The 15,759-nt window shown below is 40.2% G+C and overlaps 1 protein-coding gene across 18 annotated transcripts in view; it reads left to right on the top strand.

Annotated features, from left to right (window-relative positions):
- FAT3 (FAT atypical cadherin 3) overlaps nucleotides 1-15,759 on the top strand; it is a 420,810-nt gene that overhangs the window by 349,181 nt on the left and 55,870 nt on the right. For all 18 annotated transcript variants that reach the window (XR_006931334.1, XM_046900013.1, XM_046900074.1 and 15 more), the window contains 3 exons: nucleotides 1,791-1,987; nucleotides 2,880-3,033; nucleotides 3,900-4,133. Coding sequence is in view for 17 of the 18 variants with exons in the window: in XM_046900013.1 (XP_046755969.1) it covers nucleotides 1,791-1,987; nucleotides 2,880-3,033; nucleotides 3,900-4,133 (585 nt within the window). In the remaining variant the exon portion in view is untranslated. The remainder of the gene's footprint in view (nucleotides 1-1,790; nucleotides 1,988-2,879; nucleotides 3,034-3,899; nucleotides 4,134-15,759) is intronic.

Below are 15,759 nucleotides of genomic sequence, written 5' to 3'. Positions count from 1 at the left end.
ACCTGTTCCAGTGTCTCACCACCGTCACAGTAAAGAATTTCATCCTAATATCTAGTCTAAATCTACCTTCTTCCAGTTTAAAACCATTTCTCCTTGTCCTGTCGCTACCTGCCCTTATAAAATGTCCCTCCCCAGCTCTCCTGTAGGCCCCATTCAGGTACTAGAAGGCCGCTATAAGGTCTTTTCTTCTCCAGGCTGAAGAGTCTCAGCACCTCATAGGGGAGCTGCTCCAGCCCTCTGATCATGTTTGTGGCCCTCCTCTGGACCCTCTCCAACAGCTCCATGTTATTCTTATGTTGGGGGCCTCAGAACTGGACACAGTAGTCCAGGTGGGGTCTCACGAGAGCAGAGAAGAGGGGCAGAATCATGTCTCTTGATCTGCTGGTCAGGCTTTTCTTGATGCAACCCAGGATTCGGTTGGCCTTCTGGGCTGCAAGCACACTTTGCCAGCTCATGTTGAATCTTTCATCAATCGACACTCCTAAGTCCTTCTCCTCAGGGCTGCTCTCAAGCCATTCTCCACTCAGCCTGTATCTGTACTTGAGATTGCCCTAAGCCAGTTTCAGGACCTTGCATTTGGCCTTACTGAACTTGATGGGCCCACCTCTCAAGGCTGTCCAGGTCCCTCTGGAGAGCATCCCTTCTCTCCAGTGTATCAACTGCACCACTCAGCTTGGTTACTTCTGCAAACTTGCTGAGGGAGCACTTGATCTCACTGTCTGTGTCACCTACAAAGATGTTAAATAGCGCTGGTCCCAACACCAATCCCTGAGGAACTCTGTTATCCACTTGGACATTGAACCATCAACCGCAATTCTCTGGGTGCAACCATCCAGCCAAAATTGACAATGGTTTTTATTTCATGGAGCAGGCAGAAGACTGTGCCATTTCAAATAAACATGGAAATAACTCAGAAACATTATCAAAGAATTGTGCCTGCTTTGATTTCCCATGTCTTTCTGTGTGTGAGATGTCCATCCTTCCTTCCTGAGGATGATGAGGACCCAATAGTTCCTTCTTCCAGCCTGTTGTTGTCCCCATGCAATTTAATGATGTGGAAGAGCAACCCTGCGAGGTTCAGTGTCAGTGGTACAGGATGATAAAAAGCTGTTCTGCTTCAATTCCTGCAGTCCTTGCTGGCTGGCTGTGCTCTCACCCTCTGATACATTTGATGTAATTGTAGTGCTTATCTTCAGACTGCTCCTCAAATGACCTCTTGTTAGGACTATTTTAATACTAATGTGTCTTCCTATGTCATGTAAACTTTTTTTAAAACTAGAATTTTAATGAGTAGAAGAATGGCACAGCTGTATGATAAAGCTTTCATTAGAGGATTGCTTAATAGAACCTACTTCCAGTCCTTGATTGCATAATCAACAGCTAATGAAATTGTCTTGGTAACAAGAGCCGTGGTGTATTACATCCTCTCCCGAGACTAAGTGGAAAGACAATTGTACCAGCCTGAGAGGACTATTGATTGTTCACAGTTTGAATTTGATTGCCCTTAAGGGGAACTAAACAAGAGATCATCTTCAGCTCTGCTAAATGGATTTTGTTTCTGTGGAAAGTTATTGGTTCACTTTCATACAAGGCGTTCAGGGGGCAATAAACACAGAGAGCATAATCTCATTACAGACTTCTCAAGTCTGCAAGTTGAAATGCACCTATCACTGTGAAAAAAAATGACGATTGCATATTCCACATCCTCTAAGACGAGTCTTTGTTTTTAAATCAAATGGGAGATTTGAAGGGATGTCCTAGACTGTTGCATGTCGCTTGTCTTATTGCAGGAGGGAATCCCAAAGGGAAGTTTGCTCTGGGACTGGTCCAGAATGAATGGAAGGTTTACGTAAAAAGGCCACTAGATCGGGAAGAACAAGACGTTTATTATCTGAACATCACTGCCACAGATGGCCTCTTTGTCACCCAAGCTGCAGTGGAAGTGACTGTCACCGACGTTAATGATAACAGTCCAGTTTGTGAACAGGTGAGTTAGCAACACCCACTGCAATTGACTATTGTGCTGAAAGTGATGGATTCCCAGTGGATGCCACTGCTGGATTTACAAGTGTCCATTTTCAGCCTGAAGGTCTTAGGTGAAGGATCAAGAGCATCCTAGAGAGAAGCAGGATGAAAAAGTCTGATGAAGCCAAGGTGAAAGGACGATTGCCTTGCAAAGGCAGTGTAGTCTAATCTAACTCCAGCCTTTCTGATCGTACCACGTGGCTAGCAGCCGGACCTAGTAGAAGGGATAGAAGAATGTAACTTACCTTCAAATTGTCAGTCATGCAGGCAGTGTGCCCTGACCACTACTTTCACAGCATCAGGTCTCTCTTATTCTGTGGAAAGGCAATGTGAGGACTAATATTAATGCAAGAGAAAGGTGTGTGCAAAAGAAAAGATGCCATGAAAACTCTATTTCCTTAATGGTGCTGCTCACAAAGTCTTATTTATATATATCTGTATGTAGTTATCATCATTACATTATCATCAATGGACCATTGTCACTGCAAGCACCACTCAGAGGAATCAGTCTTTATCTGTCTCAGTACTGCCAGATGATGTGATAAAAACAGCTGTCTTCATTAGCACGCTTAACAAAGCTTCCATCTCATAGGTGTCGACGAAAGAAATGGAAGATGGAAAATGTGACTGTATTTTATGCCTAACATTTACCCTATTAAGAGTCGTAATTTGGTGATGTTTTTGTGACACCTCGAAGCTTAACACTGATTTGAATGTCTTGGGACATGTTACAAAAAGGAAAATTGTTTTCTTTACAGAAACATGCACTACAGATAGTTAAAAAAAAAAAAAAAGTTTTCAAAGGCTATAAAATACTGTTATTGCATAATTTACACTTCTGTTTTTATCTCTAGGTTGCATACACAGCGCTGTTTCCTGAAGACATTCCATCAAACAAAGTCATTCTAAAAATCAGTGCCAAAGATGCTGACATTGGGTCCAACGGTGATATTCGCTACTCTCTTTATGGTCCTGGGAACAATAAATTTTTCTTAGATCCAGAAAATGGTAAGGTGACAACTAAATATTTTAACATAATCTTATTCCCTCAACACCAGCAGCAACCAGTTTGCTTGGCTAGAGTTAGGTTATGTTTGGTTATCAGTCAGTTGTTCCTGTTCTGGAAGGCATGGATGAGCACTTCTGAAGCAGTGATTGCTAGCAGAAGGAGGGCTGTGTTTGTTGGCCAACTTGAATGTTGTATTCAGGGCTATAGATACTGACCCTTCTGTTTCCCAGCCAGACCCAGTTAGGTCAGAGATGTATGGGATTATCTTGGTGCAGAAGAGGGGAAGCTGCCAACACAATCCTTCTTCACCCTTGGAGTTTACTTCATCCACATTGGTCTGGACTTCTTGGTTTTTATAGCATGGGAGAAAAACATTATTTTTATACCTAGAATTTGTGAGAGAAAGGATATCAGAAATTCAGAGGTGGTTGGAGGTTAAAATGTGTGGAAAAGAGAGGACACTATTGGCTTTATTTTGAACGGTAGCATTAGAAAACTTTGCAGTTCATTATGGCTACTGTCATCAGTAGATTTAGAGTGCTTCCCTTTATCTTGAAGTCTTTTAATCTTGAGGGTAATGAAAACACAGACTTGGAAAACCATACCATTTTACTCTGTATGCCTTCAAAGGCCACTATTAGGGGCTTGTCCTCCCTGCACCCACAGCGGCAGCCTATTTACTTGAGTGGAGAGGAGGCAGAAGTGAGACAGCTGGGAGTTTTTAATCCGTTGATTGGAATAAGCAAGGCTGTTTCTTCCTCTTTCTAATTCCAGTGAAATATGTGTATTTGGGATACGCCCACTAACTGAAATTAGTGATGTTGCTACAGCTGTAATGGTGACTGCTGCTTTTAATCAATTTTAGGTGAGCTGAAATCCTTGGCCCCACTGGACCGAGAGAAAATCCCTGTGTACAACTTGGTTGCTCGAGCTACAGATGGTGGTGGCAGGTTTTGCCAGTCAGAAATCCATCTTATTTTAGAAGATGTTAATGATAATCCACCAGTGTTTTCATCTGATCACTACACTGCATGTGTCTATGAGAATACAGCCACTAAAGCATTGCTAACAAGAGTCCAAGCTACTGATCCTGATGTTGGTAAGTGACTAAAAAAGCAAACAAGAACTAACATTCAGGAAAATTCTCTAGGTTAGGGCAACTTCAGTACTGAAGGATTTTTCTACAGCTGCCTTTCTTCATTCTTTCCTCCTTTTGTTTCTTCATCCTCCCAATTTTTCTGTCTTCTGTTTCTTAACTTGCAAATACTGATGGCTAAGCTTGGCACGATAGTGTTGCAAACACAAAAAGCAGTGCAGCAGCTAAAGAGGTATGTAATCTTTTACTCTTCTGATCAGTGGGAGTAAATTCCAGCTTTCTTCCTCCACTGTCCTCACCTCCTTTCTTGAGCTCTGGTTTTGAACACTCATGTCTTTACTTACGCAACTTCTATAGTTACATGCCATAGGGACCTATATGTGATTAATCACAGCTTTGCCAGAGTTTTATATTGCTATAAGTCCCATTTGTTCCAGCTGGTTAACTTAGCATAAAACTATTGTTGTACACTGTGAATGTACATTGTAAATGTTCTGTCTGTTGAACCATAGATTCTTTTCAAGTGGAATAGTTTATAATATGAGGAACTTAACACTGAAATTTAGGCCCAATTATAAATATTTAAAGATTTTATTTTACTTATTTTGCGTAGCACAGTGGTAAAACATGCTAAACATCATGTTTTATTTTGAGTTCATTCACTTCAGCTGTAATAAATAAATCCCATAGTTTATTTTTTTCTTCTTGTGGTTTTTGGAGGTGCTTTGTAAAAACTTCACATTAAAGGCAGGCCTTGCATTGAGTGATAAAAATATTTAAGTTTAAATATTGTTTTTTAAGTACAGTTCATGCTGGAACTCTCTGTTGTTACTAAGGTCAGTAGTGTAAATATACAGCAATCAGTAAAGGAGCAGCACGCATTCATTAAAGTATCTATGAAGAGCTGCATTATACGCTTGGTTGAAAAATCACAATTAAAATTTATGACACCATCCTGCAGTGAAGAGCCAATTACTGGTAGTAAACTACTGAACAGCCTGAACACCCAGTGTTGTTGTTTTCCACTGTTGTCTTAATTACCATTTTTCTCATAGGTGAGATGACTTTAAAGGAGCGGGGAGACACAGGGGATTAAAATTGAAAGTTGTCAATAAAAGTTCTTGTTAGCACCAACTTTACATAATAAGATGGTTAGCTATGAAAAAAACATGAGCTAATTGCTACATCTCCTTTCTGAAACAAGTTAAAGGGAGGGATCTATGTGATAAATGAGAAGGGGGTATGTAGTTTAATGATTAGACCTGAAATCAAACAAGATCATATGAAAGTGACTATAGTCTCTAGAATAGGACTTTATATTAATTACTGTTCTATTAGTCCATACTAAAATTTAAATCTAATACTAAAATCACCAATTCCCTGCTTCTGCACAGTGAATAAATACGGGTTGTGTAATGTTCCTGACACAGAGAAAAAATGTACTATTGATACTCTTGATGAGCTATGAAATTCCTATAGTTTTATGGAGAGTTTTCCTGAAAACGAGCAAAACTTGGAATCATCATATTAATCAATTTCTGGCATTAAGGACATTTGTTTTATAATCAGTCTTAAAATGGTCCCATTCTTCTACACTGGGATTTGAAGAACTGGGTACTGTAAGGGTAGGAATATGGGCCTAGAGGCCATTGAGATAAAACTTGAGAGAAGTCACTAAACATAATTTAATGTAAAACCAAAAATATTGTTGTCAGACACTGCTGGATATTTAAGGCAATTTGTACAATTTACAGATAAGGGGTGAATAGTGTTGTATCTGCTGTATGCCTTTGGTATCTGTTGAAACTCCTGAACTCATAATATTCTGGGAGTCTTAGTACAGAAACATCCTTTATATATATATATTTGTAATTTGATTACATGCTTAGGAACAACCTGTACCATCTAGATGCACTGAAGGATATGATTCTTCTTCACAATACTCAGTAAAGGAAATGAGTTGAGCTATTAAGCATTTAACTCAGAGGCATAGAAGTTCGTTTCACATAACTTCTCCATGTAGCTAGGTATCTTAAATGATTGCTTGGAGGAGAGAGAATATACACATATCCCTTTGCTAAAAAAATGTTACAAACATTATTATAAAGCAGTTCTTTCTTCCATCTTCATTCTATTGGAAAATCTTAATACATCCAAGAGATAATTATTCCTACTAACCACCACTGGGTTTGCATGTCTGCAAACTAAGAAAGGAAGGACAAATGTTAATTTTACAGTTTGTTAGAAGAGTTCACAGGGATCGGGTGGATGTTCCACCTCCCACTGTCTTCAAATCAAAGTGCCAAATTACTCCGTTTTGTTCAAATTAGGGCACAAAAAGAACTAAACCTGGAGCTGAGTTTGCTATCTGAGCTGCAGGTTCATAGTCATTTGCAGTCTCATGAATGTTTTATGTATACGTACAGTGTTGCAGCCTGAGGTGAGGTGAGGATTTCATAGAATCACAGAACATCCCATGTTGGAATGGACCCACAAGGGTCATCAAGTCCAACATCTGGTTCCACACAGCACCACTCAACATTGAAACCCAATGTCCAAGAGCGCTGTCCAAACACTCCTTGAACTCCAGCAGCTTGGGGCCGTGCCCACTGCTGTGGGCAGGCTGTTCCATGCCCACCGCCCTCTGGTGCAGACCCTTTCCCTCACCCCACCTGCCCCTCCCCTGACGCAGCTCCATGCCGTTCCCTCCAGCCCTGTCACTGTCGCAGAGAGCAGAGTTCAGCACTGCCCCTTGGCTCCCTGTGAAGAGCTGCAGCCACCATGAGGCCTCCCCTCAGCCTCAAGTTGTGTCGCTGAAACTTTTCTTCCTTTTGTGTGGCCATGAATATTTCTCCATGGGCTGTAACTAAAGCAGATCATGGTACTTGCAAGCAGCAAAAAGGTGGCGGTGCTCTCTGGGGTAAGATTTATGTTTGGACAACTGTGAATTCACATCAAGGACCTGGGTGCAGCAACCATGACACCTGGGGCCATGTTGTCCATGTGAGAAACTCAAGGCCTTCAGGGTGTAGCACAAGTGTCAAGGGACTCAGCAGGTTTAAGGAAAGGAGGAAAGGCTAAGCCAAAAGCAAAAATTACCATGTCTTTTTAATAGAGTAAGGAAAAGCAGCTATGTGGGTTGTTTTTGTTTTTCTTTTTCTTTTTTTGCAAATGGTCAGAAACAAACAGCCTTTGAAGCTGCAGTGCTTAGGATGAAATGGGGAGAAAATGGGTGTTGAAATCCTAATTCAGGGAGCCAGGATAAAACGTGTAGCTCTTGAGACTCCCGCAGATAAGTTTATGCAGCCAGGTTATACAGTTCAATTGTAGTTGAGTTTTTTTTTTAAAGAGTTGTATATAGTTAAAGACTATTTGGGCAGAGATTTATGAGACAGATTCAGTGGTCCTCTGATTAGTGCCTTTAATGTGGAGAGTTTTAATCAATCAAGTCTCTAATCAGCCTGGCTCTGGGGAAACTAATTATTCAGCTCTACACGCAAAGACTATGGCAGAGGGGACTCAGCCCTTGTGTGGAATCCATTTGGCCTCACGCTGTGAGACTTCTGCTTTCTAACCCTGATCTCCTCCACAAAGCACAGGGGAGCAAACTGTGGCCCATCATCTGCCTGCTGAGCTGGGGGGAATCGGGTGAGCTGGGGGAAGGAGTGTCATTTGATTTCTCCTCATGACTGAAAGTTTTATCTTGGATTTGAAAGAAATCTCTGGCAAAACTTTTCCCAGCAGTGTTTGACCTCAGTGAGTTTTGATGTTTCAATAAAGACTAGGTTTGTCAGAAAATAAAATACAATCCCTTACCATGTACATTCATAAGACAGGTGGACAGGAAATAAGAAATGTCTTTTCTGGGGAAGAATGGTAATATAAACTCTCCTTTAAACTTCAGTCCAGTCAGAAGTGTATCTACCCCCAGGAGAATGTTGCAAGAACGTTATATCTTCCATTTTTTCTTGTACTCTCCTTGGGTCAACAAGAAAGCTGAAGAAACAATTAAAAGAATAAAAATGAAACACTTGTCAAAATAATGACTAAGAGACGCAGCTCTCTGGGGTTTATCAAACAAAACGCTTGCCTGCAGAAAGTGGCATCAAAGTGCTGGTGAGCACAGCACAGGAAGAAATTGCTCCATTAGGTGGGTCACTGATTGACTGTTTCCAGAAGCATGTGTGTGTAATTAGTGAGTCAAAATTTCAGCTATACCAGCTCTTGAAGGAATTTGGGGAACTGAGCCTGTTGGAACTGGGAATATGGGGAACTGAGCCTGGGGAACTGGCCACACAGCCAGGCCTGGTAAAGAATTACAAGCTACCAGCTAAGATTGCAAAGGTGCCAGAGAGGAATACAAGGTGGTCACAGCCTGATTCACACTGAATTTTTTGTATTATGTATGCGCAATGGCAAGTAACTCTTGAAAATGATGGAGACATTGATTTTGACATTTGCTGGCAAAGCCACATACAGCAAACTTCTGCTTCATGTATAGTTTGTTTATGTTAGGCAGGTCCCTTAAAATGAGTCTAGAAATTTTTGAGGCAGTCAAGATCTGAAAAAGAAGAAAATGAGGACTGAAACACGCATAAGAAGAATAACACAGAAATAGGACTGAAATGTTGCTAAAACCCATCTGCTAGGTAGTTAGTTTCGGCAGCGAAGCCAGCCTTAACTAGATGATATTTCTGGATGTTTTCTGAGTGTTTATAAAAGTATGACAAGGGTGTTTCATTCTTTTTAAAACTTACATGAAGCTTCCTATATCTTTACTCGCATCTTTTCCTCACTGCCTTATAAAATAGGCCAGAGGTTGGTACACTAATGCAGGATGTGTAAGACCTGAATTGTTGATTCCTCTTTTTACAGCTATTCAAAACAACATTATATAAGTTAGTGGTTATACAGACTCAGGTTACAGTTGAAGTAGGGGTTACTTTCCACCATCACTGAAGCTGTTTTGAAAAAGGATTCAGGACGCAGAGAAACTTGAGTGAGCATTGCTCTGTAGCCTGACGGGTGACTGGGTTCTGGGTTCCATTCCCCAGGGCTTATTCAGTGAAAAGTAATAGCCTGTAGCAGTGTACCCTAATGCTCCTCCTTCCTTTAAAGTATCCCAACCGTTAGAATTTACTTACAAGGAGAATTGGAAGTCAAAACCCACGACCTCAGCTAAGGTGAAACACAATAAACACAAAATCTTAGCTATTCTTGCATTATGGAAAGAACCCAAAACTTTTAGTGTGAGCTGGCCAGTCCTCAGGATAGCTACAGGTCCAACTTCACTCAGAGAGCTGTTAAGGAGAAAACCTAGCTTTTACTTTTTGATAAAGTCAGAAGCACTTCTAGGAATGCACTTTGGGCCTCTGAAAAACTGTCAAATAAAAATAATAGATTCAGTGGAGTTAATGCTTCTTTAGTGTTAGGAAGTAAACAAACAAGGTGTTTGGGGATTATGATAGAAACTTCGGTTTCTGCCTAAATAAGCCCTACTTCATATTCCATGTTTTGCTTCCCATGTCTTGATGCTTAGGAGACCTAATCCTGTTATCAGTCAGTCTGTATGGCCCTATTGTTGAAATGTGAAAGGGCCAGATTTTTAAAACTTCAGATAGATTGTCAGGGGAACTTAAGCACCCAACTTGCATTATAATAATGTGTATTGCATACTGAAATTGCTCAGAGCTAGTCTCTGTTCAGCAAGCAGAAGTCAAAACCATTCGTATTTCCTTCTGTAACTTCCTGAGAGGCCAGACAGAAAGTAAGAAAACATGAATAGTATAGCCTAGGCATAGTGAAGCTTTTGACACTATTCCACGTGACATTTTTACAAGAATACTGGGAGAGGCATGGTCTACATGAAGTCGTTATCAGACAAGTTTGTTATACAAGAGCTCTTACAGTGGAGGAATAATTTAAGAAAGGTACTGAGTGCAGTATTCTTATTTTCATTCCTGAATGGATAACTAGGCATAAGGTTTGTGTTAGATGTCAGAAATGAGAATGGGGCTGTAAGTACCCTGGACAGTGTCTAAGTCTTAGTTGTGGGATTTAACAGGTGGAAGAGTGGTATGAAAAAATACAACACAAGTCATGAGATAAATGTGAAGTCCTCTGTTTAGATAAGAATAACCAAGGGTACCATTATTGCCTCAGTAATGACTGACTGGGTAGCAGAACTGCAGAGAAGCAGGTGTATTCTAGTGAATCACAAGGTTAATGTATGCTTATGCTGCCATAGTGGTGTGAAAAGGCAAACAGTTTAATCAGCTGGGTAAACAAGAGTAATGTTGGAAAGCGAAGAAGTAATCTTTTCTGTTTAACTTGGTGGTGGAAAATCCTGATTTGAAAGGTTCTGTCTGGTTTCAGAAACACTACTTCCAGAGAGATATGGGCTACCTGGAGCTTGACAGGAAAGATCACGGGCCTGGAAAATATGTGCTAATGGACAGTATTAAAATAGTTGAAAGGGGGTGCCATGGAAAAAAAGAATTAAGATAATAAAGTGTAGCAGTCATCAGATACGAGTCAAGTAGCTCTGATGAAGAATATCAACATTTGTTCTAGCTTTACCTCATCTTTCATTATTTTTCTCAGCAAAAAGTAAGAACATAATAGTTGTAAGGAAAGTGAGACACTGTGGTGTGATATCCAATGAGGTTATACAAGCTCCTAATCAAAGAACAGGCCTGTGTTCAGTGGTAAATCTAATGCCTTCTTTCTTTGTTCAGGGATACATTAGATGATCTTGTAAGATTTCTGCTGCCCTTATACTCTGTCATTTCAGTTTTGAGATTTCCGAGACATTTAACAGTATGGAAGCAGAGAACTAGATATATGTCAAATAAGGAGAATTGTATCTCCTGGATTATCTTGACTGGATAAAACCTGTACTTAAATTGGGTCACTGAAATATACATATGTATGTCTGTGTGTTTATGCATATATATATATATACACATTCCCTTTCAACAGACCCCTGTTTTAGCATAGCAGTGCTGCTCAATATTGACAGATTCAGTGTTAATGCAGCCACTGAATCTATGAAGTAAATGTATACAAATGGTGTTTACACCTATGATTCCTGCATAGACCCCCTGCACTTCAAAAAATCATCAGGCTTATCCATGAAATAATCAAGCACTCATGATCACTGGTGAAAGCAACTCATGTAATGCCAACACCATGGGTTGTGTAAATCCCAGCTAGAAAAGAAAGGGAGAGTGAGCCAGCCAGCCATACCTCACCTTCCCACCAAATAAAACCTAAGTGAGCAAGAAAATGGGCCAGTGGAAGATACTATATACTGAAATCTTCTGCTTGATGTTTCTGTCCAATATTTTCCTTCAGTAAGGTGCTGGTCTCTTCATGCGTGTCTTCTGTGGCCTTGCATCAATCCCTCGGTTCTGACTGTCAGAGTGCTTATGTGTGTAAAGGCGTTTTGGGATTAAGGGTACTGTTTCTCCACAGGAAAGGGACAACACAATGAAAGCATGCCTTGGTAGCAGTGTCATGGATTGAACTTGGCCAGTTTTTCTGCTTAAGTTGTAAAAATCACTTGAAACATACTGCATAGGGCTATATATTCTTCTACAGTTCAGCAAGGTAATTCTAGCCAGACCTCTCTTTCATCTCAACATTATGGAGTAGAAATTTAAATCTGGTTTCATATTTGTCTTCCGTCTTGTTTGCTGTTAATGAAGTCGTGAACTTTTAACTAGCGGTAATTGGTGTTGTATCTAAGATTTGGTTAATCACCAAACACCAAAGATGCCAGTGTTAACCTTATCACACTTTAAATCTATCCCTCTGAAGTTGATAAGCAGTAACTATTTTACATCTCTCTTTCTGGACACTTTATCATTTTATTTTTTGAGTGATTATTTTTAATGCTTGCCATTTTTTTTCCCCAAGGTTTTCAAAATAAAAATGAGCAGAAGACAAAGTTAAGTACTGCTTTCCACAGATTAACAAGAATGAGTGGGCTAACCATACTTGGGAAAATACATTAAATAACAAGTCCAGGTAGCAGATGAAAACAGAGGGGAGAAACGTGCTGTGTAAGGTCTTTAGTATCTGTAAATTTAAATTTGTGTGTGACGCAGTAGGCAGGTAATGCCCACTGCAGGATCTCACTGTCATATGGGAATTGTGTCTGTTGTATTAATGCTTGGCCCATTCTGTGTTGTACCTCCACCATTTTCAATTGGCATACACAAGGAGAGTTTTAATATTCCTTAACTATAAAGAAAAGCATTTTATTTCCGTGGTGTTATTTAAAGTTGTAATGACACAGAAGATGTCACTGTGACATTCAGTACATGCTCCTTTGTATAGGAGAAAAAAAAATCCCTAGTGAAGAATGGCATTTGAGGTACTGGATGGCTGTTTGTTGTACAAACTTTTCACACCAGAGATTTGGCAAAGAGCAATATTCTATTGTATGCTAATACATGTCTAAATATAAAATATGCTAGCTTATACTTTTATTTAAAAAATATACTACAATCCTCTTAAAGGAACAGTAATTCCTGCAAAGCTTTTCATGTTCCTGTAGCTTATGGTTGTGATTGGCACCTTAGAAATCTGAGAAGTATAAGTAAATAAGTGAATAGACAGAACACAGTTTGCAAACATTAATCCCCCAACAGCTGTGGGCAGTCCATGCGGGAGGATTGCTTTCCTTACCAATCCAGGAACTGTGGTGCCGGAGCAGTTGTTTCCTTTCCACAGAAAATCTCCCTTATTACGGCAGCCTGCCATCATCTCCACTGCAGGGCTGCCACTGCCACAGATTGGTGGACAGTTCTTTCTTTGTGGATGGCAGCCCCAAGCACTCCAGAATTCTGGATTTGAGTAGAAATAACTACCTACTTCATCTTTGCCTCCTGCTTGTTCTTTTTCCTGTCATGTGTCGAGAAGGTGAGGAGAGAACACTACTGATGTCACACAACAGTTCCTTCAGAGTGCTGTTTCTGCTGCAGCTTTTTGTTGAATTAATTGTCCTTCCAAGAGGCAAATGTTAAACTGGTTTCCCCATAAAGCACTGTAGAAGGGTAGCAAGAAGCTGAGATCTTTATTTCTCCATGTGTTCTGCTTCTGTGTTCAGGCTGTAAACTGTCAGGGAATTGAATCTGTGAGCGTCCCAGCATAGGTCCCTGATCTTCTGTCTCTCCACGCTTAAAATGGCAGTTTCACCTGTAAGAGACTTTATTCCAGGTCCTGTGGGCAAATAAGACAGTTTTGATCATCAGCCTGTTAACGTGAAGAAATTGGTATTATAATATTATATATATATATATAAATTGGTATTATAATATATGTATTGGTATGCAGTAACCTACACCCCTGGAATTTCTGTATTCCTCTCTTATTTTCCAAGAAAGGAAGAATGCTTACCTTCAAGAAGTAACTCTTTCCATTTCTGCCTAAAAATTCCTTCTTTAAGAGATAGCAACCAGAACACCATAATGTGAATTTGAAAGAGCTCTTTCATGGGATCAAAAGCAATCACTTATCAATAAACACCATTCATATTGTATTATTTAACCGTCAGTACCTTGAGGCAATATAGGAGTGTGGACTAATTGTATGTCAATCAGATTGCAGTTGGTAGAGTTACCACTTGTATGTGAACTCACTCCATGCAGCGTCTTGTGCACCAAAATTTCTCTCTCTGAGCTTAACCCATGCAAGATCTGGCTGCAGTGTAGAGGTGTTTTAAGACACAAGTCTTGGGTAGGCCATCTTTTTTCTATTAAGGAGTGTGTTTCCTGATTCTGTTATGCTCACATGCTGTGGTGAGTTTCAAGCAGGGTCTTTGTGTCAGAGCAAGCCCGGACCAAGCTACATCTTTCATGCAGTCACAGACACATAGGCACGGAATGTGTGAGTTAAGGTCCCAGCTTCAGAGATGTGTGCAATTCTATACAGAGACTGGCAGATATCAGGAGATCCCAGTACAGAACACTAAGTAGCTTTACAGTTGAAATTTCTGTATAGGTTCAGTGTTCCTCTGTTTTTGCAACATAGCCAGATAGCAACTCTAATTAATTAACTCATTAATTGTTCTGGTCTTGTGAAGGTTAGGGGAGGATTTCAGGCAGGAAACATTGCCAGAAATGTAGACATGTCTCCAGCCATTCAGACCCTTTAAACATTTCCACGGGGTTTTACTCCTTCAGTTTGGTCTGTTTAGTTGACCGTCAGGTCACAGAGCCTTTGAACACATTTAAGAGTCTAAGTGAAAAGCAGAAAGTGATTTCCAGGAGGCTGTAAGGTGTTCAGAGTCTAGGTACTTCAACACACAGACGAGTCTCTGACTAACTCCTGGGCTGTGCTCTGTTCCGTGTGTGTAAGACAGGAACAACCTCCTTGTCTGCCTTGCATGTTCTGCTACAGAAGAGCTTTTCTGTGCGTTTTCCTTTTGTCATGCAGTGCTGAATGGAGAGGTTGTTCTCTGATTAATACAAACAGTTGTTTCATTACAATACTGGCATTTAAAGTTTTCTTTATTTTAAAGACATTTGAAATAGACATAGTGTCTCAAGCACTGCATTAAAACTTTATTCCCTGAAGAGGTCAAATGGTAGTTCCTAGCGCTATCCCAGTAGGGTCTGGGACTTTATAGTTCCTCTGCCTTTTATGTGAGCATGGCTGAAGAAGAGTCTCCCAGCTCCCCCTCGTGTGGATGCTCTACTCCTGCTACGTCAAGCAGAAAACAAATGTGATTTGTGCTGCTTTTGATCAGTCATTTCTGCAATGCTTTGCTGCTGGAAAGCAGAATAATACTGTCACAAATTTTAAATTAACAAAATATGCCTAGAAGGGATTGGTAGCTCTTGTTCATCTGATTAATGTCAGGCTTGTAAAGTCTGTTCTCCAGCAAAAGGACAGCAAATGCTCAACTGAGAGATGTTAAAAACATAGAAACTCCAATTTAGTGGATCTTTGTTTTCTAGTTATAATCTCTTAGCACAGCACCCAGGACCAAAGCACAGAATCAAGGAGCATCAAGGGAGCTTGAGTGAGTTTGCAACTGTGTTCACATTTAATCAGATTTGAAGTGACTATCCCTCTGTAGTGCAGCAAACAACCAAGTTAGTAACTTCCCCTCAGCCCTCATTATTAACAGCTTTAGCATAGATCTGCGTCGTCAGCAGCCAGGTGGATAGGTGATATATATTGGGAAATACAAGCATGAATTGAAAACATGGGAGATCTTTGTACAGTTCAATTTTTGCTCTCAAAGTGAAGGAGTGGGGAACTTCCCTTTCTAAGATGTCCATGTTCGTGTAGAAGTTATTTGATGAAGCTTTTGTCAAAAATTTATTGTCTTATGATTATATTTTGCTTTGTCTTATGATTATATTTTGCTTCTCAGCAGGAGAAACAAGGCAGCTCTGGGAGCAAGTACATTCTGTGCCACCTGATGTATTTTTATGCGTTTATTTTCCCTTAAGTACATTTCTATTCCTTGAAGATGTGCTTTGAGAGTTTGCCATTTCAGCATTCTGCTTGTCTCCTCTAATTCAATTGTAAGCTTTTCTGGGCAAGATCTATACATGGATTCTGCTTTCCAGTTCCATTCCACAGCAATTCTGCAAAGGAATCTTTTTAAAAG

This window comes from Gallus gallus, chromosome 1, assembly GCF_016699485.2.
Source record: "Gallus gallus isolate bGalGal1 chromosome 1, bGalGal1.mat.broiler.GRCg7b, whole genome shotgun sequence".
Classification (NCBI taxonomy): Eukaryota; Metazoa; Chordata; class Aves; order Galliformes; family Phasianidae; genus Gallus; species Gallus gallus.
The sequence above is the reverse complement of the archived record's forward strand: the minus strand, read 5'-3'. Positions and strand labels throughout refer to the sequence as shown.